Below are 23,919 nucleotides of genomic sequence, written 5' to 3' on the forward strand. Positions count from 1 at the left end.
GGAACAGTGCATTCTCCTCCCTCAACATCCACAGCTGAAAAACTGTTGAACCAGACAGTGTGTGTGTGAGTGTGTGTGTGTGTGTGTTAGTTAACAGCCAGATGGGTTAAATGCAAAGTCCAGCTTTCATTGCTATAATAATAAGCACATTTGCTACATTCTATAGTTTCTTCACCCCAGACCCAATCATAGGTTCACACCCTTCTAGTCGACTCTTGGAATTGAGCATGGGGCCCTCTAAGGCTGACGTTTTTTTCCCCCTTTCAGGAAAAAGCAAACAATGCGGTGTTTGTAACACTTAGAAAAGTATAAACGGGTTCATTTAATACCTGTGTTCCCAAAAAATGTGAAACACTGCTCTCTAGTGTATGCAGTCTGTAAATGCACTGATGTGGAGGTGATAGACAAAGGGGTAACTGTAAAACTGATGTGTGGACAATGAGCTGACCCATGTAAGTGTCAGAGCGAGTCCTGTTCTGCTGCACATCTGCTCATTCGGCACAAAACCATTAGAGTTAATGAGGCTGAAAAAAATACACCAAACACTGAAATAGCCAAACACAAATAGGCATTAGCCACAGACGGTTCAAATGACTGGAAAAGTAAACAATGAATGATTCCACCAATGGGAAATGAACTCATTACCCAGCAGGACAATGACCCACAATATGTATCCTTGGCAACTAGGGATACTTTCAGGGTTAAAAAGACATAATTACGTCTGTAGACCACAAAAGGACAAAAGGAAACAAAGGAGAGCAACATTCTGAAGTGCTAAAACTGCATTTTAAATCCAGAGTGGTGACGTCAAACACTTATCCAGATGTATCCAGATGCCTGGTTGTATGTGATGTCATGTGATGGGTTATTAACTATGTAATGACAGCAGCAGAACGTAGAAAAATAATCTTTATTATAAAATAAGACATACGTTAGACATTTAAAAAGAAACAAACTACACAGGGACCTTTCGAGTGACTGCACCACCTGTGTTACCTTGTTCTGATAATCTCCTGCGTGGCTAAGCGAATGAGTTCATTGAAATCAAAGTGAATGTACTTTCTCCAGTATCTCCGATCCCGACCATAGGTCTGTGCTGGATAACGTGGACTTCCTGAAAGTAAACAATTCATAAATGCATTTAAAATGTACACACGTATCCAAAGGAGTAACACCACCTCAACGAGCCTGAACAGTGGAATTAAAAGAACTCAAAGACAGACAGAGAGAGGAGGTAGAAAGCAGACGCACCGATCCCATGGAAAATCCGCGCCACAGCACGGCCAGAGAATCTCTCGTCGCTGCGATTGGCCAGAAAACCCCGGACGTCAGCGCGGATCTGCTCCTCCCAGTCTTTCAGCTGAGAGACAGAACACAAACTCAAACATCAAACGATGGTTCTCCTTCTAATGTGTAGAACATTGCTGAGGTTTAAAAGAGACTCCGCGTACAGTAAAGGTTCGCAATCACAATCACCTTGTACTTGTTCAGAGTGTCGTCCTCCTCGTCCTGCTCCTCTATGTATTTCTTACTCATGTCCAGGTCTCTCCTCTTATCAAAGTAGTCAGAGAGCAGCTCCTTCAGCTTCAGGCTCCTGGCCTCGTCCAACTCATCCATGCAGAAGCTGCAGTTCCGAAATGCCACACTGCACACACACACACACACACACACAAGATAATCCAATATAGAGGTGGATGAAAGGATACTGTTATATTACAATTAAATTCTGTATATTTTACTGAATATACTGCGATGATGATGATCATTAAACTAGACACTCAAAGGTCTTCAGATTCTTTGGGACATTAAGGAACCACCTCAACCTCCACCACTCTGCAGCAGCCAGTCTGTGTCATTACCTCATCACACATAAGCTGTTTGTTAGAGACCGTGTGTACTGTTAATGCTGAATGATATATGTACTTTAATTTCCTACCCTCCTCCCAATTTACATAGTACAGTTTCTGCAGTGCTGAGTCTGGAGTAGCAAACACAGAGGCTCTAGTCTCTCTATTACAGTTCAAAACAGCATCACGATGATTTCGAAGCTGTAATTTTAAGGTAAAAGTAAAACCTAGAGTTCCTTTTATACCGTTAGCCATTTTACATCGAGCCACTAATATGTAGTAACCTTCCCAGGGACTACAGATAAAAAAAATGAGCTCATCATCAGCTCATTTATATTTCAATTTTATTCCTGAGTCAACTATTTTTCATGGATTCTATGTTTTAAAAAACTATGTGTTTTAATTGAAACCTATGAAGCTGTAAAGTAACCACCAATCTGAATGAATGACTTTATAAACACGTTTACTCTTCTTTAATCACAACAGTAGTTCAGACTCTTGAATTGTATTCTTTGCTTTAAAAATGTCTGAATGATTTTTCAGTAGCAGTCTGACCTGCGGAAAGCTTTAAAGCTGGCTTTAAGCTGGTAAAGTCGAGTCCTCTCCTGTGCCTGGACCCTGCCGTGTAGGAAGGCACACACACTGTCCAGTTCCTCAGCGGTCAGGTCTCCATAGGAGCGGAAGTAGAAAGACAGAGCAGAGAACTCCACGTGGATACCGCTCCGGCCAGTGCCTCCGTAAGAGCCTGGCCACAGCAGATTATTCACTTTAGATACATGAATTATAATAATGAATACATGGAATAAGCAAAGAGCCCACGAATAGCTTCAAAAGGAAAGAACTGATGATTTTTACATTTTGTAAATATGTACAGAACTGTGCAAAATCTTATAAATAAACATGGCGCTTGTTTAAAATAATATTAATTACAATAAATACAAAAACAAATAGACAGTAAAAAGTAAATCAGTAGTAATCACTTAATATTTTAAAATTAACTTTAAAGGCTAAGCACCAGCTATATGAAAGTGTCAAACAAATAAATACAGTGGAATTTGAGTTCCTAACTTGTGTTTATTGATTGTCAGAAAACATGTTATTTCTTACTAATTCAAGGAACAAGGTTTAAAAGACCGTTGGTCCCCTCCCCAACGGTGTTCGGAAACTCTAATAGGCGTCTTGCCTGTGACGTAGATGGTGGACAACAACTCTAGAAGTTGCACTTAATTTAATGCAAAATGACGAAAGGGACATCTGTGCACAAATGGCCCAAAGATCCCACAATATCTAGAAAATGGACTAAATTTGTCAACTTTAAATGGGCACTTTGGAAAGGACCATCCGCTCACTCCGTTATCTGTAGCTCATTTCACTGGCGCTTTTCCAACAATATGGGCATGTAAGGACACCAACGAAAGGTGTTCAAGAGCCTCTGTAACATGGAGGTAAACAGGGTAAGGACACTCACTTCGCCTGTTTTAGTTGGTGTTAGTTAACGTTAGCTTGACTTGCTAAACTCGGTGTCTCAGATTATACTCGGCTACGTAGCTGCATTACGGAGGTTTATAGTGTCGGATGAATTCACATTTACAAGAATAATGGTACCTCTAAATTTGAGTTTAGCTTATTGCTAGGCTATTGTCATGAATAATGTTGGTTATTTAGCTAGATCCTGTCATAACAGTCAGTCATAACGGTGTTTTACCGCGGCGTTGTTCAGCTGTTGTCCACCAGTGACGTCACGGTTGCGTTCAAGAATTTCCGTAGCGAGCTCGGGTTTTTCCGTTAATTTAATAAAATTGTCAGTTTTAAAGCAAATTAAGCTGCTATTTTCATTTTAATTCATACTTATATATGTCAGTAACTAAAACAATGTGAAATATTCATGGAGGTCCATTAAGTGGTGCTTAGCTTTTAAAATGGAGTGCAGTGAACTGATGGCAGAACCCTGTAATGGCAGTCAGTCAGTGACAAATGCTGTAAATAATATATATTAAATATTGAAAATGTGTATAACAATCGTATTATTGTTACTGAAACATATTATATCGTGATATATTTTGATATTGAACTATGGTCCAGCCCTAAACAGCTTTTTAAACTGAATTTCATACGATTTGTATTGTTTCCCTGATCAGAATTAGCCCTCCCCGACGCAAACCTGGCCCAGTGCTCCACTGCAGCTGTCTCAGGCCTCTCTTCACTAGAGGAAGCTGCCAGCCCATAGTGTCGGCCAGCTCCACCACATCAAACTCCACAGAATCACAGGCCTCCACCTTCTCCCCCGCCAAACGCTTCCGAGCCAGCACCACCGCCACTGGGGGACATCTGCCACCCAAGGACAAGAGGACAAAGGTAGTACAGAGCAGACACCATAAAAATGAAATATAGCTCTTGACAGTTTTATTAGTAGGTTAATTAAAATTAAATCACGTACAGTTTGGTCAATTTCCGGAGCTGCTGAGGACCTCCGTAACACACCAGCCGGCACACTGAGAGAGTCGGGTGCAGCAACTCCACCCATCTCTGAGGGTGGAGCTCCAAGTAACACAGTAGAGTCTCAAGCCCTGAGCAGACAAACACACACACACATACACACTCCTCAGTATTTCATCTGCATTCTTCAGCTCTTGATGGTGTAAGGACCTCATTACCCTTTCTTTCCCTTTGAATGACACACAGTTACTTGCACGCCAATAGCGCCCCCTTGTGAAGACATTTTTAAATGGTCCAACCCCTAGTGTCTTACCTGATTGAGAACATTTGGAATGAGGAGAAAACTGTAGAACACAGACTCATATTTATTAATAATATAAGACATAATCACCCCTGTGGGTCTGTCTCTCTTACCCTCCTCTGTGATATCCAGTTCCTCCACAGTGTCTTCCATTGGAACAGCTCTCTCGTGGGTGTGACACACACGATGGACCGACCTCTCGTCTTCACTCTCTCCCACCGCTTGATCTTTCCCGTCTCTTTCATCCACTGCCTCAACTTTTTGAGTCCCTCTACTTTCCAGTGGCTCGTGTGACTCTCCCTCTGAAGTAACGGATCCTTCGCAGTCCTCCTCCTCTGTGCTCTTTGACGGTGGTGAGTTCGTGTGTAACGTGGACTCCTCTGGAGGTGCAGCTTGAAGGTTTGTGTTTTGCTCTTGCTGGTTTTCTCCAGACTGCTCACACAGCTCCATCAGCTCTAACATATCAGCGTCATCCACCTCTGCAGCCTGGAGGAGCAGAAACATTCGGCTCTATACACACTTTCACTTTAACTAGAACTGTTCGTTGTCTCACACTGTCCTTTAAACACAATTCATAACACACTCAGAACATTACAGACCATATCATCAGCCTTCAGATACACTGCTCTCATACATGTGAAATGATTATAAGACTCCACAAAAAGAGCATAGATATGTAACGCTTACTCTGCAACGTAACTGTTTACATTTGCAAAGAACTACAGAGTTACCCGAGCTATGTCCTGGTGCTTCTGATGGATCTGTCTGCACTTGCAGGGAGGGAAAACCCTCTGCACCAGCCTCTTGACGGTGAAATAGTCCACAGTGTCTGCGTAGATGTGTCTGCGCAGCTCATGCAGGTCCCCACCCTGTACACATTAACAAACCAGTTAGAGCCTTAGAATTAAAGCAGATTTCAAAGCATCTCTGTCCGAGGGCTCACCTCTGGGTCGAGGAACAGATGGCAGTGTGCAGGTTCTCCGTCGCGGCCGGCTCGGCCAATCTCCTGCACGTAGCTCTCAAAGCTCTTGGGCATGTTGTAGTGGACGATGCCGCGTACGTCCGATTTGTCCAGGCCCATGCCGAAGGCCACGGTGGCCACTACCACTCTCAGCTCTCCGCACATGAAGTTATTCTGCACGCGGCGTCGCTCGGAGGCAGACATCCCTGCGTGGTATGCCTCGGCAATCCACTTCAGAGGCTTCCGGATCTTCTTCCTGGCTGATTTTCCAACAGTGGGACGTACAGTAAAGCTGTTAGAAACAGTGCTGGGGAAATCCATCCGTATTGTGAATTCAATTTTTTATGAAGCACTTATTATAACGAATAATTTTTACAGAATTCCAGGTCCTAGCACTAAGTGAGCACCGCTGAGGCGACAGTGGCAGGAAAGTCTCCCTCAGAATATGAGAAAGAATGATAGACATGAACCAAGAGTCAAAAGTCAGAACCATCCTCCAGAACAAAAGATAAACAATGAGCAGTGTATAAACAAAGAGCAGTATGACTGAAGGCATATGGAGTTGATTGTACAGTAACGTCATAACGAGTCTGTTAAGAGTTGTGTTATTACAGTGGGAGGTGGGAGAACAATGAGTGGTTCTAGTTAAAAAGCCATTCTCATTAGTCAGTCAGGGACATGCAGATGGCTCTATGAGAGGTCCCCTCAAACTATTGAGGCTAGTTCCACAAAGTGAGTTGAGCGTGTAGGTGCTGTCTCATGGTCAGAGCTGATTGGATGTCATGCAGGCAGAGAACACCCAATCAATTACATTTTTAGGACAGGGACACAATGTAGTTCAATTATGAAGTGTCCAAAGTGACTCACAAAGTCCAACATCTGGCAACGTATCATCGCTGTCCAAAAAAACGTGTATCTCAAAAACAGTAAACTGGAGAAGGAATCTTAACTTTCAATCAGAAGTCAGATGTTTTGGAGCATTTCTGTCAGTCTATTCTTCAAGTAATTTTCACTCAATGTGAAGGAGAGCTGCTGTGTTCAAATAATTGTAAAAAATTACAAAGGAACAATAATGGAGATACAATTTTCCCCCTCACACAGAAACAATCTCTACTGTTACCCAAAGCTTTCTTCTTCCTCCCCACAGGATTGTCTTCCTCCTCCTTCACAGGCCGTGAGGACTCCCTCAACATCACCCCCTGCAGACAGGTACGCAGCAGTGCAGCTATGCGGTTCGTTTCTTCTCGTCTGGTGCAGTACACTATAATAGAGTCCAGTGCTCCGAACCGCTCGCCCTTCACTAAAGAAACCAGAGCCTGGCAGAACGAGAGGACACCTGTGTTTGTATTACACTTCTCATATTCATTTATTAATTCATTTAGACACAAATAAATGTACCTTTATATGTAGTAATGCACTTTTCTGACTAAATTATTTTCCAGTTAATTGGATAATTGGTTTATTGAATCTCATGATTTACCTGGTCTTTGTCTCTGTCCATGGACACAGAGAGCTGGAGGTTTTGGGGAACAGCGGCTGAACGCACAGCAATGCCCTCCTGGTCACTGATGTCCAGGTGATGTGCGATATCCAAGGCAGTGGACAGAGTGGCAGTGGCCGTCAGACCCAGCAAGCAGCGCACACCCAGCCTATCTCTCAACACCTACAGAAACATGTATTTAATACCAATATTCAGAGATCAATAAAACCAGCAGGGTACTACAATACCACACAATCATTTCAGTAAAACGTAGCTCTGTTCAAACCTCAACATATAACTCTCCCGTTCTCCAAGGCCTCACCTTACACAGTCGGAGATAACAGGGCCGGAAGTTGTGAGACCATTCAGAGACGCAATGTGCTTCGTCGATACAGGCAAAGGCCACTGGGGGCAGCTGGTCGGCAGGGGGCAGGCACCCTGAGCCAGAGTGCCCTCCGCCAACCAGAGCCTCTGGAGACAGCAGCAAAACATGCACCTGACCCGCCTTGACCTACTCACAAGGAAACAAACACAAGGAGCTAAGTGAACACAAGCTGATCGGAATATTGGTTTTACACTCTTAATATTTAAAGACCTTTTCAATAGCTGCCTCTCTCTGTTTCTGGGACATATTCGAATGGATGCAAGCTGCCTTTAGTTTAGAGGGAAGTCCAGAGAGCTGTGGAGAGATTGAAGAACAGCAGTAAGAAAAAAAAGCTGCACACTATTCACTGAAAAATACTTAAGCACTTAGTAAAAACTTGATGCAAGCTACAAATACAGAAGTGAGTGAAATTCGCAGTAAATAATGTGCGCAGAGAATCGTAACTGATGTGTTTGTAGTGCAGTGTCACCTGGTCATCCATTAGTGACACCAGAGGGGACACTACCAGTGTTATACACTTGGACCTTTGGGCGTAGAGGTAGGCAGGTAGCTGGTAGCACAGAGATTTCCCCATGCCAGTGGAGAGAACCACGAGGGTAGACAAACCTGAAAAACACAACCAAAACAACACAAAAGCAAGGTCTGAGAATGGCCAAAACATAGACGTCATAACAATTAAAACACAGTTCATACTTCTTCATGCTTTCACTATTCTGCTTCTGTCGTGTACCTGAGAGGATCCTCATTATTGCTGTTTCTTGGCCAGGCCTGAAGGACTTGTAACCAAAGTCACGGAGAGCTTGGTACACCTCTGGAGGAACCTCTGGAGAGAGAGAGAAATTTTTAGCATAAAATCCAGGCCAGGTTTCTCACTTGCATCCATTAAAAAGTACATTCCTCTAATGGCTCTTTCCCTTTCTTCCCGGCTTTATTGCTTTTCCATTAGATAAATCTTATACCTGTTTCCTGGAAAGGGGTACCTCATTTAGTACCTGCTCCCTTGTGCTCTAAGCAAGCAGAGTAAGAACTAAAACCTCACATGTAAACCTTGCAGAGTGCTTTTCTATGCAACGATCGTAAATTACAACAAAAATCCCGCAAGAACTGGCGCAGCAACAAGGAACAAATCTGTCGGAACTGATACACGGACCCATGTTCAGTCCCCAGCAACAACAACATATGAATACATGATGAGTAAACAATGCTTAACATTACAGCTGCTTTTGTTGTAGTTTACAAAGCCAGATGTGTTTTGTGACATCACCTCTACAATTTAGTGGAAAACCAACCAGGGACCAAAAAGAAAGTAGATCTGAGTAAAAACAGCATGTGCCAGTTTTCAGCTCTGGGTTTTAGGACTTTACCTTGTACTTTACCGTCCTCTCTGGGCTCATAGAGAGGCTCCATGGGTGGAGGAGGGGCGGGGCGTTCGTAGTCCGGTCTGATTACATTGAGCAGGATCTCCTCCCCCTTGTCTTCCTTCTCCTCTGCTTCTTCTCCGACATTTGAGGGCATTGCTGAGGGAAGACCTTTTTTTACACACTCCCGGGAAATGACATGATGAGGAATCTACCCTTAAAATATGGGTCAGCTTAAGGTGCCCTGCCACACTCATCTCAGTCCTAGTGAGTCCGTGTCCTGCATGTTTTAAAGTCTCTTCTTCTCTCAACATACCTGATGCAACTAATGAGTTAACTAGTAAAGTAGGTGTAGATGGAGCAAGGAGAAAACCACAAGGCGCATGGCAGTGACCCACCAGGACTGTGACTGAGAAACACCGCACTGCCATAATGTCATTAGGAAGTTTGGCCTATTTTTCAGTGCACTACACTATTAACTGCAGTCTGATCAGTACTCACAAACAGGCTCAGATCGCAGAGTCCCAGTAGCCCTAGCCACTTCCTCTAGAGTGGGCAGCTCAAATGGCTCCTCTTCTTCTGGGAGAGTGTTCTGTGTGTCTGCTTCACTCACTACAGGAGCAGGAGCTTAGAGACACAACAATAGAAAATCCAAAAATTACACAAACCAGTAGAATATACAGGTAATATACATTTTACAGGCTTTTTCCAACTCAGTCTCTCACCTCTTCCTCTACAGTCTTGTGCCCAGTGTCCCGTGCCTCCACATTTAAAGCAGCTGTCACCTTGCCGACTGAAGCCTGTGAACCTCCCCCTGCCTCGGCCACGTCCTCCGAACCTCTCCCCCTTCAGCTGGAACTTCTGCATGTACATCTGCAGTGACGGTACACACATACACACATTATCCTCAAGACTGGCCTAAAACAAAGACTTTTGAGTCACCAATCCACCTACCAACATGTGTTTTTTGGACTTTGGGAGGAAACCGGAGCACCCGGACACAGGGAGAACACACCACACTCCTCACAGACAGTCACCCGGAGGAAACCCACGCAGACACGGGGAGAACACACCAAACTCCTCACAGAAAATCACCCGGAGGAAACCCACGCAGACACGGGGAGAACACACCACACTCCTCACAGACAGTCACCCGGAGGAAACCCACGCAGACACAGGGAGAACACACCACACTCCTCACAGACAGTCACCCGGAGGAAACCCACGCAGACACAGGGAGAACACACCATACTCCTCACAGACAGTCACCCGGAGGAAACCCACGCAGACACGGGGAGAACACACCACACTCCTCACAGACAGTCACCCGGAGGAAACCCACGCAGACACGGGGAGAACACACCACACTCCTCACAGACAGTCACCCGGAGGAAACCCACGCAGACACAGGGAGAACACACCACACTCCTCACAGACAGTCACCCGGAGGAAACCCACGCAGACACGGGGAGAACACACCAAACTCCTCACAGACAGTCACCCGGAGGAAACCCACGCAGACACGGGGAGAACACACCAAACTCCTCACAGACAGTCACCCGGAGGAAACCCACACAGAAACGGGGAGAACACACCACACTCCTCACAGACAGTCACCCGGAAGAAATCCACGTGGACACAGGGAGAACACACCATACTCCTCACAGACAGTCACCCGGAGCGGGAATCGAACCCACAACCTCCAGGTCCCTGGAGCTGTGTGACTGCAACACTACCTGCCCTATTTAAGTATATATATATATATATAAATGAATATATAAATGAATGTGTAAGCATTTGCTTATTTTATAAACAAATGTAACATCCTAAGGTTCTGAAATTTTATAAAATGCATACAGAATGTTGATATTCTATATTCAAACCACCTCCACACGACTGAAGTCACACTTCACTTCACAAATTCGTTGAGTGCACAATATCACGATTATCACAATATTGATTTTTTTGTATCATTTGATAACACGCACCTGCTTTCGAAGGGCAGCACCTCTCAAGGCAAAACCTTTCACATGAGACTTCTTCTTCAGGTTGATCTTCACAAAGTTCCCATCACTGTTTTTGGTAGGTCTTGTTTGTTTAAGAAAATAAAGTTAATAACTTTGGTTAATTTCTTATTTGTAATGTATTTATACATTATATACATGTATTATACACACGTGCCAGTGTGACATTTATTGGTTTTCTGACAAATTGTATGAGTGTAAGGCAAATATAACGAGACTGGAGGGTTTGGGGAGACTTGGGCCTTGTTGTAAATGTGTCTGATGAGTGTTCACTGTATGAAACTAAGTGACACACCTGCTTCGCACTGTGTTTTTCATCCTGGATGAAACAGCTCTCACACCCTCTTCCTCTATTTCTCCTAGAAGGTTCTCGTGAGCCATCTTCTGTTTCTGAGCAGCCGTTTTCTTAGAACTGACCGAGTCCTCAGGGTCACTCCCACCCTCCTCAGCTCCTTTTCCTTTCCTTTTCCTTCCTTTAGTCATAGGGCAGTCTCCAGTAGTGTCATCTCTCTTGGTCCTGCGCTTCTTTTGCGCCCTCTGACCTTCTTCCACTTGTTCTTCTCCATCAGTTTCTCTCTGCCTTTTCCTTCCCTTTTTCTTGACGTTTTTAGGCTCATATTCTTCATCCTCAATTTGGACACCTGCAGAGTTCTGTGCTTTACTGGATCTGAGCTTCCTAGCTTGCTTTCTAGTTGTGGAATTAGAAATGACATCCTGCGTCCCAGACTGACCTTCTTTGGGAATAGCCAGCATCCCATTCCCATCCTCTACTTTGGAACTGGTATCAGTGTGTTGTTTTTTACTGCCATCTACAGGGATTTTATCCCTACACAACTGAGGCATGTCCTCTGGACACTGTGGTGATGTAGACATTATACACGCCCCCCTCTCTATGGGTGTTCTCAAACCAGCCTCATCAGTTCCTCCACTCATTTGTAGTATTTTATCTTCTTTGGGCCGGTTCAAATTCCCCGCAACTGGTTTCTCCATGTCTCCCTCTTCGTTAAAGACCTGGCAGCGTTCCAGCCAACCTCTGTCCACAGAAGATAGCCTCTTAGTCACGGACTGCCTTAAAAACTGGGTCCTCTCCTTGCCTCTGTCTGGAGTTATCCCATTAAGAGTGCTGGACTTGGAAGGGGTGAAAGAGGGAAAGGGGTCAGAAGGCTCATCGTGCAGCTCACTGCTAGCTGTCTGCACTGGAGGGGCCAAAGGGTCTGGATGCGTTTTGGCCGGCTTTGGTGAAAAGGTTTCCGCTGCCGTCGGCGGGTTGCTTGCCACTTCACTGTGCTTCCAGGACCCTTCCGTTTTCCGGCCTGGCGTCACAGATTTCTTTAGGGAAAACGAGCGTTCCTATTTCAAGAACAAACACTTAGACAGTTAGAAATGCAGGTGCCACTTTATATTAAATGTCTCTAATAACAACATATGCATTTACTAATGAATTAGTACTTGTAGATGGATTACAGTAGTAAAGATTATGTAATTACATGTGTATCAACATCAGTTCATGTGTATTTACACTTTGTTTATGTGTAATTACTGTTATTAGAGATACGTAATATAACGTGGGACTGAAATGCACATACATGACTTTACAGACATAGCCCAAGACAACAGTAAAAATAACGACAATAACCCATTCATTCATTCATTATCTGTAACCCTTATCCAGTTCAGGGTCACGGTGGGTCCAGAGCCTACCTGGAATCATTGGGTGCAAGGCGGGAATACACCCTGGAGGGGGCGCCAGTCCTTCACAGGGCAACACAGACACACACACATTCACTCACACACTCACACCTACGGACACTTTTGAGTTGCCAATCCACCTACCAACGTGTGTTTTTGGACTGTGGGAGGAAACCGGAGCACCCGGAGGAAACCCGCGAGGACACAGGGAGAACACACCACACTCTTCACAGACAGTCACCCGGAGCGGGAATCGAACCCACAACCTCCAGGTCCCTGGAGCTGTGTGACTGCGACACCTACCTGCTGCACCACCGTGCCGCCCCCTCAAACAGCCCAGCTTATGTTTAATCTGTTTTAATATTAAGCGTTATCTGGCTCCAGAAACACAGCCTTGCAGATTTTTTCCCATTCACCTCAAATTTCACCTTCTCATTTAAAGGCCTGTACACACATATTTTAACAAAACATCTCACTCACCTTTGATAAACTTCCCAGATTCGACTTCAGCTTCATGCCAAAGTACTGTGCCGAAGCTTGCAAAGTCTCTTTGTCTTTTAACGTTAGTTTTGGAGCAGCTACTGGCGTGTGTTTCCGGTTCAGGTGAGAACCCCAACAGTCCTTCAAACAGAAAAATGTCAGTAAAGTGTCAATCAGAAAAAGCACACAAACACACACACACACACACATTTACTCACATTTTCTGCAGTATTTGTTTTTATGCGATCTCCTGTCTCACTGCTGGCCTTCTCCCTTTCCTCTTTAAGCAGACGGTATTCTTTATAAAGTTCTGCAAAAAGAGGTTACATTGAGACGGAAAGTCATCCTGAGGAAATGAAAGAGTTAAACCGTGAAGTAAAAGGAAAAGTATAAAAATGCAGGGCACCAACTTACGTTTGGTCTCCTCTGGGGCTGCATCTATATCGTCCTAAAGATAAAAGATCAGATTCATTATTATTACTGATGTTATTACCATTATTATTACTATTATGCATTTTGTCACTGTTCAGTTAAAAACATGTATCTCCCAAAATAGTAACTCTACAGGAGAAGGAACAAACATTCTTAACTTACAAAAGAAGTGAATGTAAACAACATTTTGGAGCATTTCTACTGATTCATTCATCATTAAATTTTTAACACGATTTGAAGGACAGCTGTTGTCCAGATACATGTTTTTAATTGGACAACAATGATTTATTTGTTCATTCATCTTCTGTAACCGCTTAATCTTGTTCAGTGTCACAAAGGGTTCACAAACAAAGATTGTATCACTATCAATAAGACATTGCTTTAGTTGAAGCCAGTGTAAAGGTTGAAGCCCTAAACCCTCTGCAAATAAAAATAAACTCCCTGCAAACTAAAGCAGTAAAGTAACCCCAGGAGATTTGTTTTGTAAAAGTAGGTTATGTTTTATCTAATTACTGGATGCTTCTGCTAAGTTACTGAACTACTGCTGTGTTCATTAATCTCAGTCCAGCAATGGCACTGTGGGGTTTGAGAACTCTAGCATCACTGCTGTGTCTGATCCGCTCTGTTTCACTGCAGCACCGAGAATAATCCACCACCCAAACTATGCCCACTCTGTTGTGGTCCTGTGGGGTGAATGGGGGCAAACAAAGTATGTATGGACTACCGTAGAACTACACAACACAGGATTAATCGCACTCTACACATTTACCTTGTTGGGTTTCCTGTTGTTCTGTTGAGTAAAGGAGTGTTCCCACTTCTTTAAGAGGATTTTAACGTCGTTGTAGCGCTCCATTCTGAGGCAGATTCACTTCGACATTAAAAATCCGCTTTAAACTGCGGCTCAACGTCTTTCAGCGGCTCACACTGTTCACCACAGCCACGGAGAAACTATTTAGACGTCGACATTGCAGTAAAGAAAGCACTATTGTGTACATTAATAAAGCAACACCAAACCAAACACAGCTCTGCCGTCTGCCCGCCCAATATCAAACCAGTGACGTCACGTCGGCACTGACAAAATAAGAGTCTAAAAAACAGGACAGAGCGTGTTCACATATATATATATATATTTTTATATATAATTTCTTTAGGTTTTTTAATATACATAAACCTGTGTCTGAGCATAAGGTGACATGGAGGTTTTTTTTTTTTTATGTGATTAAAGTGGCCTGATAATCAATTAAATCCCTAGAACCCATCTCTGTCAATTTATTCATTCATCTTCTGTAATTGATTCATCATTTTCAGTGCTGTATTGGGTCCAGGGCCTACCCAGAAACATGGGGCAATGAAAGAACACACTCTGAACACGGCCCCAGACCATCACAAGTCAGCAGTCACTCACTCACTCACACCTATGGACACTTTAGAATGGCTAATTCACCTAGCAGCTGGAGGAAAACCACACACAGAGGAAAATCACACCCCCCAGGACCCTCAGTTCTGTGACAGCAACGTTAATTGTTATTCTGCCATAATCTAAGAAATGTCTCCTGAATATGAATATAACTGTAACTGTATTTTTTAATTAAATGAACCAACACATTTTTGCACAGTGCTTAATATGAGAAAAGCGAGACTGGAGCTAAAATATGTTTTCAAGATGAGATTAATGTAGTCCAGTCAGTTGTGGCTCAGTGTTGCTTTAGCAGTGCATCTCATCGTTCACAACACGCTCCCAGAGCACCAGCAATTGATATTCCACATGAACTGATGCATAGATAATCCACTTTGCATGCAACAACTTAAAGCGTAACCCTGATAAAACACTCCTTTAGTGCTCAATTTACTTTAATTAAACCTTATTACGCAGATCCTGCAGTTTACACAGCACTGCTGTTATTACATTTGTTCTTCGGTTAGTGATAATGAATGCATTTGCTCTTGAGTTCATGGTTGTTAATTACTTTCAGATTTACACTGCACATATATTCAAACCTATACTGTATTAACTCAAAAAACCTTGCATCCCCAAAGTAAAATGTTGTTAATGCTACAAGAAAATAAAATCTCTAGCAGTGTGGGGGGAATTATTTCTAATTTAGTTAGATATTTGTGTTACTTGTGCCTCAACAAGCTGAGTCTGGCCTCATCACCACGGTTACCAAATTAATGCCGGTCACCAGGCCCAACCTGTTCAAGCTCAGGTCCCCCAGGCTCTCAATTAGAGAGACATGTCACTGAGATTCCACAAGATATGAAGTTGTCTACGGGTCTAGAAGCTGAGCATGCATCCTTGCGTGGATTAGCGAGGGATTAATTAACTTGACTAATTGAAGCACACCTTGTTAGCGAGCTAATAATCCAACAAATTCAGCGTCTAGTTTCGTCAGTGAGGGAGAAAGATGACGATGGGGCTTTTTGTTTTCTGATGACTAGGCTTGTTTTCTGATGTATGGAAAGAGATTATAGTGAACCATATTGGTGACCTGTGTTTAATTGGTAGATTAACATTTACGCATTTGTCAAGTATTTTGAGACTTATCTCTCACAGTTTTGGAGCATTTTGCGTCATCGTCGGAAACAACATTGGTATCTTTGCGATCTGCATCATGATGAACACAAACTCACGGATATGACTCAAAGAAACCATATCCCTGCTGAAAAAAAAACAACATGACCAGCTCAGGCTACTCATGCTGGTTAAGATGGCTGACCGGATTAAATCTTGACCACCTTAGGGTTATCATTTCAATTTGATGGTTTAGCTGGACTAAGCTAGACAGTATGACCAATCTGGACCCAGCAAGTTGGTTGATTTTTTGAAGAGATTCAAGCTAAGGAAGAATATATTTACTTTTTAAGCGCTTATCCAGTTCAGGGTCACGGTGGGTCCAGAATCGCTGGGTGCAAAGGCACGAACACACAGTCCTTCACAGGCAACACACACTCACACCTATGGACACTTTTGAGTCGTGTGTGTTTGGTGGAGGAAACCCATGTGGACAAGAGGAGAACACACCAAACTCCTCACAGACGGTCACCCAGAGTGGGACTCGAACCCTTAACCCCTGTGACAGCGACGCTACCTTCACAGGCAACACACACTGACACCTATGGTCACTCTTGAGTCGTGTGTGTTTGGTGGAGGAAACCCATGTGGACAAGGGGAGAACACACCAATCACCTCACAGACGGTCACCCAGAGTGGGACTCGAACCCACAACCCCTGTGACACCGACGCTACCTGTTGTGCCACCGGGCCGCCCTCCATTTGTATTTTGTTATAAGGTATAGTATACAATTTCACTTTGTTTTACTGGTAAAATGTTTTGTGACTGGCCTTAATTTTAAAATAGATATTAGGTTTTTTTAGTTTTCTACCACATTTGACCACATCCTGCTGCTCTTGCCATTGTGTGAAATTTTCACAACAGATTGACCAATAAAAATGCTCCAAAAATGAGTTTAATAAAATAAACAAATATAACTATTAATGAAGTATTATTAGAATTTAACAATTAACTTGCTTTAAGTAAAGGGCATTTCTTCATATTTTTTATAGATATGATGCACTTCATGTGACTGGCTTGTAACTCGCGCCCTCATTAACATATTCATGCATTCACACACATACTGATTTACATAAATACATATTCATACAGTCACTTACACACATCCACTCACAAACAATATGACACTCACTTATTCACTGTGGTTAGTAACTGCACCACAAGTGGCGCTATTTCTTCGCACACGTTTATGGACTGCTCCACAGTGAAACCGTGCGTCTGAGATTAGAGCTGGCCTCATCGGTTAATCAGTGTAGCAGCATGTGTTTAATAAGATCCATCGGTTTCAAGACATGAATATAACAAATAATGGTTAAGTACATTTGCATTTAAAGACAGACTTTATGACTGCTCTGAGTCTCCGGTGTCCCACGGCGAGGATAAAGGGGGACAAAGCGATAAAGCCACTGTTGGAGAAGCGTGCGAGGACCAGCAGATTTGCAGAGGATGGACCTCCGTTGTAGTTGAAATAATTCACTGATATCACACTGGCGCCCCAGGACACAACGAACAGAATAATGAGGGCCAGGATCACCTGCGGAGAGAGAAGAAATCTTAAAGTCAGAAGAGCTGCTGATCTACAGATGCCTATATTTTGCTTCTCACACCACCTTCAAACAACAGCCAGTCATTTTCTCCAGTAATTCGTCTTACATTTTTATCCTGACACCCAGTGTTCTGGAGTATCAGGTCTGGTACTAAACTTATTTTTAAAATTACAGTCCCCAGACCCAGAGGAACCATGAACCAGGACTCCTCTAGTGGGGGAAACTCCAACCTGAAAAAACAGGTCAGCCTTGCCCTTAAGCGAGGGAGTGCCTTGCAGACTGCAGAACCCAAACACATAGAAAATAGCCAACTATAATTACCAGAGGTGGTACATAAACCAAGCCTGTCCAAACTCGGTTGATGTACCGCCTCTTGCTGAGTTGATTGTCGTCTCACAAGATTGCGTGTTCAGGTTCGAGGTGTTTCTTCACTTAAGGGCAATGCAGAGTTGGCCAGGGGGCTGGGTTTGTTGACAGTTCCCTTGTGACCAGTGGTAGCCATGACAAAGATAAATGTTTACTGTACAATAGCTGTACATTTGAAGAACTGTGTATTTGTCTGTGTGTGTTCTGACCTTGGCTGCTCGTCTTTCGGCAGGCACTCGGTTCCCAGCGGGTGTTTGTGTTTTCTTGTGAGTTAGAGGGTGGTTTGTCCTATGTGTGTACAGAATGACCAGTGAGCCCAGGTTGGTGACGCTCATGAGGATGATGGGGATGATCTCGTGGATGATCATAGAGGTGGTGGCGAAGGCCAGACCACTGTGGATGGATGGGAAGTCCCATAGACAGTTCAGTAATGGACGAGTCGTACTGGTCACTAGCATTAATGTCTGTGCAGAGGAGAAGAACTACAAGGTAGACTAGATATTTTATATAGATATATAGATAGATAGATAGATAGATAGATAGATAGATAGACAGACAGACAGACAGACAGACAGACAGACATCCCTCCCCACCTCAGTAGCATTCTTGCCTCCTTTAGTGGAGAACACAAAAGCAGGGATTGAGTAGATGAGACTGAGGGTCCAGAGAAGACCAAAGCCCATCATCAGAGATCTAGGAGGTCCCCGGATGCCAGCGAGACTGACCACGGGAGGGGACACTCGCCTCAAGGTGTGAAAATGGAAGACGCTGACGAAGAAAGTTGACCAGACATTGGCGCAACGTAGCCACACCCATATTCCCATCAGAACCTGACACCAGCTCTTAGAGGGTAACATCTATCAACAAAACACAGGACAGAATGGCCAGTAAGTCAACGACAACCTTCTCAGCACCACATTATTCCTCCAGGTAGTTCTCCATACCTCAACCCCCAGGTCCGTCAACACCAGCAATAAGTTCCTCACCACAGACACCATCAGGTTGGAAAAGGCCATGTTGACCAGGATCATGTCCGAGCTGCGTGCACCTTTCTGCTTTCCTATGTACTCCCCCACCACACAGATGACCATGGTATTTCCCAGAATGCCCAGAAGCACCAGGATGACGTAGCAAACTAATGGTGCAGACGATAGCAAGCTCCATGCCGTCTTGACCACAGGAGCTGTAGTGGCGTTGACCATAATGTTTAAATGAGCTTGCGGTCTCCACTTACAGACTTCTTGTGTAAATGTGCAACTGGCATCAGTCCAGAAATCTCCATTTGGCTCCACCCACTTGTGACCAAATCCACCAATCGTCAGGGTTCTGCTACAAATGTAAGCTTGACGTGGGTTGGGGGACTCCACTGAAGGTCCCAGTGTTTTTAAGACAGTGCTGAGCTGGTGCTCCGCAGAGAAACTGGGAATTAATTAGCCATGGGCTAATTGAAACTAGCCTCACTAGGGTGTTCAGTCATTAAGGACCCTCTGCTGCTGATATCGCCATGTGTCTGAAAAGTGAGGATACACAGTACACGGGGAGATGACCCGCTGGACCCGCCTGTTTCTGCTGAATCATTTAACCCTCAACACCAGGCCATTCCTGGGTGTATTTCACTAGCTTTGTGTTGACCGTGGACCTGGCTCTGACTGACGTATGGAAGGGTTGTGAGTCTGTGGAACACTTTACTGCAGGCCATCGTTCGTAAGGCTAAGGGTTCGTCTCAGTGGTGGACTACACACTAGTATTGTAAGGTACCTACTATTTATAAATTAGCCTTAATAGTCAAGGTCTGGCTGATTAATACTGTAAATACTAATGAGGATAAAGAGATGCCATGGCAACACACATTGAGTTCAGGTTGATTTTATCCACCAGAGAAATATAAAAGCTAAAGCTTATTTTTGCCCGTCTTTCTCTTTCTTTGTTTCTTCTCTCCCTTTTTTCCCTCTCTCTGTCGCTTCTCTTTCTATCTCTCCCAACCCTTTCTTTTTGTCTTTATCTTTCAGTCTCTCTCTCTCTCTCTCAAACACTTTCTGTCCTCTTTTCTCCCCGCCCCCTACCTTCTCTCTAATTCTTACAAGAATTACACCAGAATCTGAAGCTGGTTACTTTTTCTGAGTGTTTTCTTATTGAAAAATTGTACATTTGTTCTAGAGTATTATACATCCACTTTTTACCCATTTTCATTTCACCAATTTTTATTTGATTACTAGTGCTTTGTTTGTGCTAATTCCATTCTTCTACTGGTGAATGACATTACATTTGATTACTGCTCATGACACTGATATTTTACCAAAAAACAGACCAATAGCAATTCTCCAAAATTCATTCATTCATTCATTCATTATCTGTAACCCTTCTCCAGTTCAGGGTCACGGTGGGTCCAGAGCCTACCTGGAATCATTGGGCACAAGGCAGGAATACACCCTGGAGGGGGCGCCAGTCCTTCACAGGGCAACACACACTCACACATTCACACACACACTCACACCTACGGACACTTTTGAGTCGTCATTCCACCTACCAACGTGTGTTTTTGGACTGTGGGAGGAAAGCGGAGCACCCGGAGGAAACCCACGCAGACACAGGGAGAACACACCACACTCCTCACAGTCACCCAGAGGAAACCCACGCAGACACAGGGAGAACACACCACACTCCTCACAGACAGTCACCCGGAGGAAACCCACGCAGACACAGGGAGAACACACCACACTCCTCACAGACAGTCACCCAGAGGAAACCCACGCAGACACAGGGAGAACACACCACACTCCTCACAGACAGTCACCCGGAGCGGGACTTGAACTCTCCAGGTCCCTGGAGCTGTGTGACTGCGACACTACCTGCTGTACCACCGTGTCGCCCCAATTCTCCAAAATAACTAATATAAATAAAACCAACTATACAATTACTGTTATTAAAATGTAACTATTAACTAGCCTTAAGTAAAGCACCTGTCATCTGTAAACCTCCCTTCTGAAGATATATGTTTTTGTAGATGGGATGCACCAGCTTTTAATTCACTCCTTCAGTCATATACTCATTCACTGATCTATACATATACTCCCTGACTCACATATATACATTCATTCACTCACAGACACACTCACTCACTCAATCACTAACTCACTCACTCCCTGTGATTAGGATCTGCACCACAAGGGGCACTAATTCTCACATACTCAAACACATTTATGGACTGATCCACAAGGGGGAGCTATTCAGTGTTTTGTAATAGTGAAACCACATGCTTTATTTTTTTCATTAAAGGGAAATGTTTTCTATGATACATCAGTTAGTACACAGGACTATTCGGAGTAATGGTTAAATGCATCTGCATTTAAAGACAGATTTTATGACCGCTCTGAGTCTCCGGTGTCCCACGGCGAGGATAAAGGGGGACGAAGCAATAAAGCCACTGTTGGAGAAGCATGCGAGGACCAGCAGGGACCCAGAAGACGGACCTCCGTTGTAGTTGACATAATTCACTGATATTACACTGGCGCCCCAGGACACGATGAACGCAACAATCAGGGCCAGGATCACCTGTGGAGAGAGGAGAAATCATAAAGTCAGAACAGCTGCTGACAGAGTCCTTTCTGAATTTCAAACACTCACAGACGTTACAGATTCTGTCTTATACATTCCCTCAGGACGGTGCTTCTCATACCACCGTAAAACAGCAATCAGACAATTTCTCCAGTGATTCTTCTTAATGCTAGGAAACTTTACTGTAACACCTAGTGTCCTGGAGGTGTCAAAGATGATGTACTAAACCTATTTTTAACAGAATAATGTGCAAGTTAACTGCATATTGCCATCGTTGCACTGTTCTGTCTTGTGTATATTAATATATACACAACTCCTTTAGCCAAATTTAATTTTGAACTAATAAAAGCAAAATCAAAGTACTAAGTACTCACAGGGGGGCCTTGCTGTGCTTGTGCAACCTAAGATCCAACCACTCAGACAATAAGGAACCCCAAAACTCAGAACTCCTCTATTGAGGGAAACTCCAACCTGGTGGAACAGGGAGGCCTTGCCCTTAAGCGAGGGAGTGCCCTGCACAATGCAGAACCCAAACACACACAATCTGAAACAGAAACCTACTCATCAGAGGTGATGAGTTGATGGACATCACTCAAGATTGCACTTTTGTGTTTGAGGTACTCAATCGCTTAAGGGCAAGGCCTCCCTGTTCCTCCGGGTTGGAGTTTGGAGGAGTCTCTCTCAGGTTTGTTGCTTGGGTTCCAGGAGAAGTTAACGATGGATGGTGGGTTCTGACCTTGGCTGCTCGTATCTCAGCTGGCACTCGTTTCACGGCAGGGATGTGAGGGTCCTTGTGGGTTGGATGGTGTTTATTAAGCTTGCTGTGTGTGTACAGGGTGACCAGTGAGCTCAGGTTGGTGATGGTCATGAGGACAATGGGGATGATCTCGTGGATGACTATGGAGGTGGTGGCGAAGGCCAAACCACTGGCAATGGTTGGGAAATCCCACAGACAGCCAAGGACCGGACGAGTCGTACCAGTCACAAACATTAACGTCTGGACAGAGAAGCAGAACCACAGCTTAGATAGATTTGTAGATAAATGTATCAGATAGATTTGGTTCGGCATAATGTACATATAAAATGTATTTTATATTTTTGTTAACATCTGTAGCAGTCCTTTTGTACTAATTTTCGGTTTCACAGGATGAGTGAAAAAGATTTATTGGTGTGTGTGTGTGTGTGTGCATGGTTATGACATCACAACACCAATGGCATGAGCCCTTTAAAGGTAAGACAGTTGTCATGCCCCACCTCAGTAGTATTGACGCCTGCTTTAGTGGAGAACACAAAGGCAGGGGATGAGTAGATAAGACTGATGGTCCAGACTAGACCGAAGCCCATCAGCAGAGTTCTAGGAGGTCCCCGGTAGCCAGTGAGACTGACCACGGTAGGGGTCACCCTCCTCAAGGTGTAGAAATGAAAGACGCTGAGGTAGAACGTGGACCACACATTGGCGCAGCGCGTCCACATCCATAGTCCCATCAGAGCCTGACACCAGCTCTTAGTGGTTAATATCTATCAACAAAAACAGCAGACAGAATGGTCATTACGTCTCCTGACCAATCAATAAGGAACTCCTCCGCTCACGCCAGGCATTTTCCCATACCTCAATCCCCAGGTCGTTCAGCACCACCAACAGGTTCCTCGTGATGGACACCGTCAGGTTGGAGAAGGCCATGTTGACCAGGATCATGTCCGAGCTGCGTGAGCCTCTCTTGCCTAGAATGTTCTCCCCAACTATGAGGATGACCATGCTGTTTCCCAGAATGCCCACCGTCACCACGGTGATGAAGCCGACCAGTGGCGCTGACGATAGCAGGCTCCATGCCGTCTTGACCACAACCACAGGAGCGGTAGTCACGTTGACCACCATATTTAAGTGAGCTTGCGGTCTCCACTTACAGGCTTCTTGTGTAAATGTGCAACTGGCATCAGCCCTGAAAGCTCAGTTTGGCTCCACCCACTCGCGACCAAACCCACCAATCGTCAGATAGGGTTGATCCAACCGGAGGTCCCATTGTTTTTAAGACACAGTGCTGAGCTGGTGCTCCGCAGAGAAACTGGGAATTAATTAGCCGTGGTCTAATTGAAACTAGCCTCACTAGGGTGTTCAGTCATTAAGGACCCTCTGCTGCTGATATCGCCAGAGTGAAGGGAGCACTGACTGTGTTTTCTCACCTCTAGGATGTGTCTGAAAATTGAGGATACACAATGCACAGGTGGTGATGACCTGCCTCTGTCTTTGTGTTTGTCCCACACTCTTCTTTTTTTTTCTTTCTTTCTTTCTTTCTTTCTTTGTCTTCTTTTAGTCTCTCTCTCTCTCTCTCTCTGTTTCTTTTCTTGCTCTTGCTCTTTGTCTTTCAGTCTCTCTCCCTCTCTTTCTGCCTCTCACCCTCTTTTCTTTTCCCTGTTTCTCTCTCTCTCTCTCTGTCGTTGTGTCTGTTTCTTTTCCTCTCTCTCCATCTCTCCCACTTTCTCTCTG

General features: G+C 44.2%; 3 protein-coding genes across 3 annotated transcripts; all 3 read right to left on the minus strand.

The window, feature by feature from the left end:
• Positions 1-936: 936 nt before the first annotated feature.
• On the minus strand, positions 937-14,430 carry recql4 (RecQ helicase-like 4). The gene is made up of 24 exons (XM_066675238.1): positions 14,163-14,430; positions 13,376-13,409; positions 13,180-13,271; positions 12,962-13,102; positions 11,088-12,142; positions 10,757-10,856; positions 9,494-9,641; positions 9,270-9,395; positions 8,775-8,927; positions 8,141-8,233; positions 7,880-8,016; positions 7,621-7,704; positions 7,348-7,536; positions 7,026-7,208; positions 6,666-6,861; positions 5,528-5,805; positions 5,316-5,453; positions 4,698-5,070; positions 4,285-4,414; positions 4,009-4,175; positions 2,403-2,592; positions 1,477-1,645; positions 1,252-1,360; positions 937-1,114 (listed from the first exon to the last, which is right to left on the minus strand). The coding sequence occupies exons 1-24, from the start codon at positions 14,244-14,246 to the stop codon at positions 993-995; spliced, it is 4,491 nt and encodes a 1,496-aa protein (XP_066531335.1). The 5' UTR covers positions 14,247-14,430; the 3' UTR covers positions 937-992.
• A 2,848-nt stretch (positions 14,431-17,278) lies between these two features.
• LOC136699442 (olfactory receptor class A-like protein 4) lies at positions 17,279-19,081 on the minus strand. Its single transcript, XM_066674152.1, has 4 exons — positions 18,824-19,081; positions 18,473-18,736; positions 18,089-18,343; positions 17,279-17,500 (listed from the first exon to the last, which is right to left on the minus strand). The coding sequence occupies exons 1-4, from the start codon at positions 19,079-19,081 to the stop codon at positions 17,279-17,281; spliced, it is 999 nt and encodes a 332-aa protein (XP_066530249.1).
• A 2,128-nt stretch (positions 19,082-21,209) lies between these two features.
• LOC136699444 (olfactory receptor class A-like protein 4) lies at positions 21,210-23,310 on the minus strand. The gene is made up of 4 exons (XM_066674153.1): positions 23,044-23,310; positions 22,689-22,952; positions 22,171-22,431; positions 21,210-21,431 (listed from the first exon to the last, which is right to left on the minus strand). The coding sequence occupies exons 1-4, from the start codon at positions 23,308-23,310 to the stop codon at positions 21,210-21,212; spliced, it is 1,014 nt and encodes a 337-aa protein (XP_066530250.1).
• Positions 23,311-23,919: the final 609 nt, after the last annotated feature.

Source organism: Hoplias malabaricus, chromosome 6, assembly GCF_029633855.1.
Source record: "Hoplias malabaricus isolate fHopMal1 chromosome 6, fHopMal1.hap1, whole genome shotgun sequence".
NCBI classification, from domain to species: Eukaryota; Metazoa; Chordata; class Actinopteri; order Characiformes; family Erythrinidae; genus Hoplias; species Hoplias malabaricus.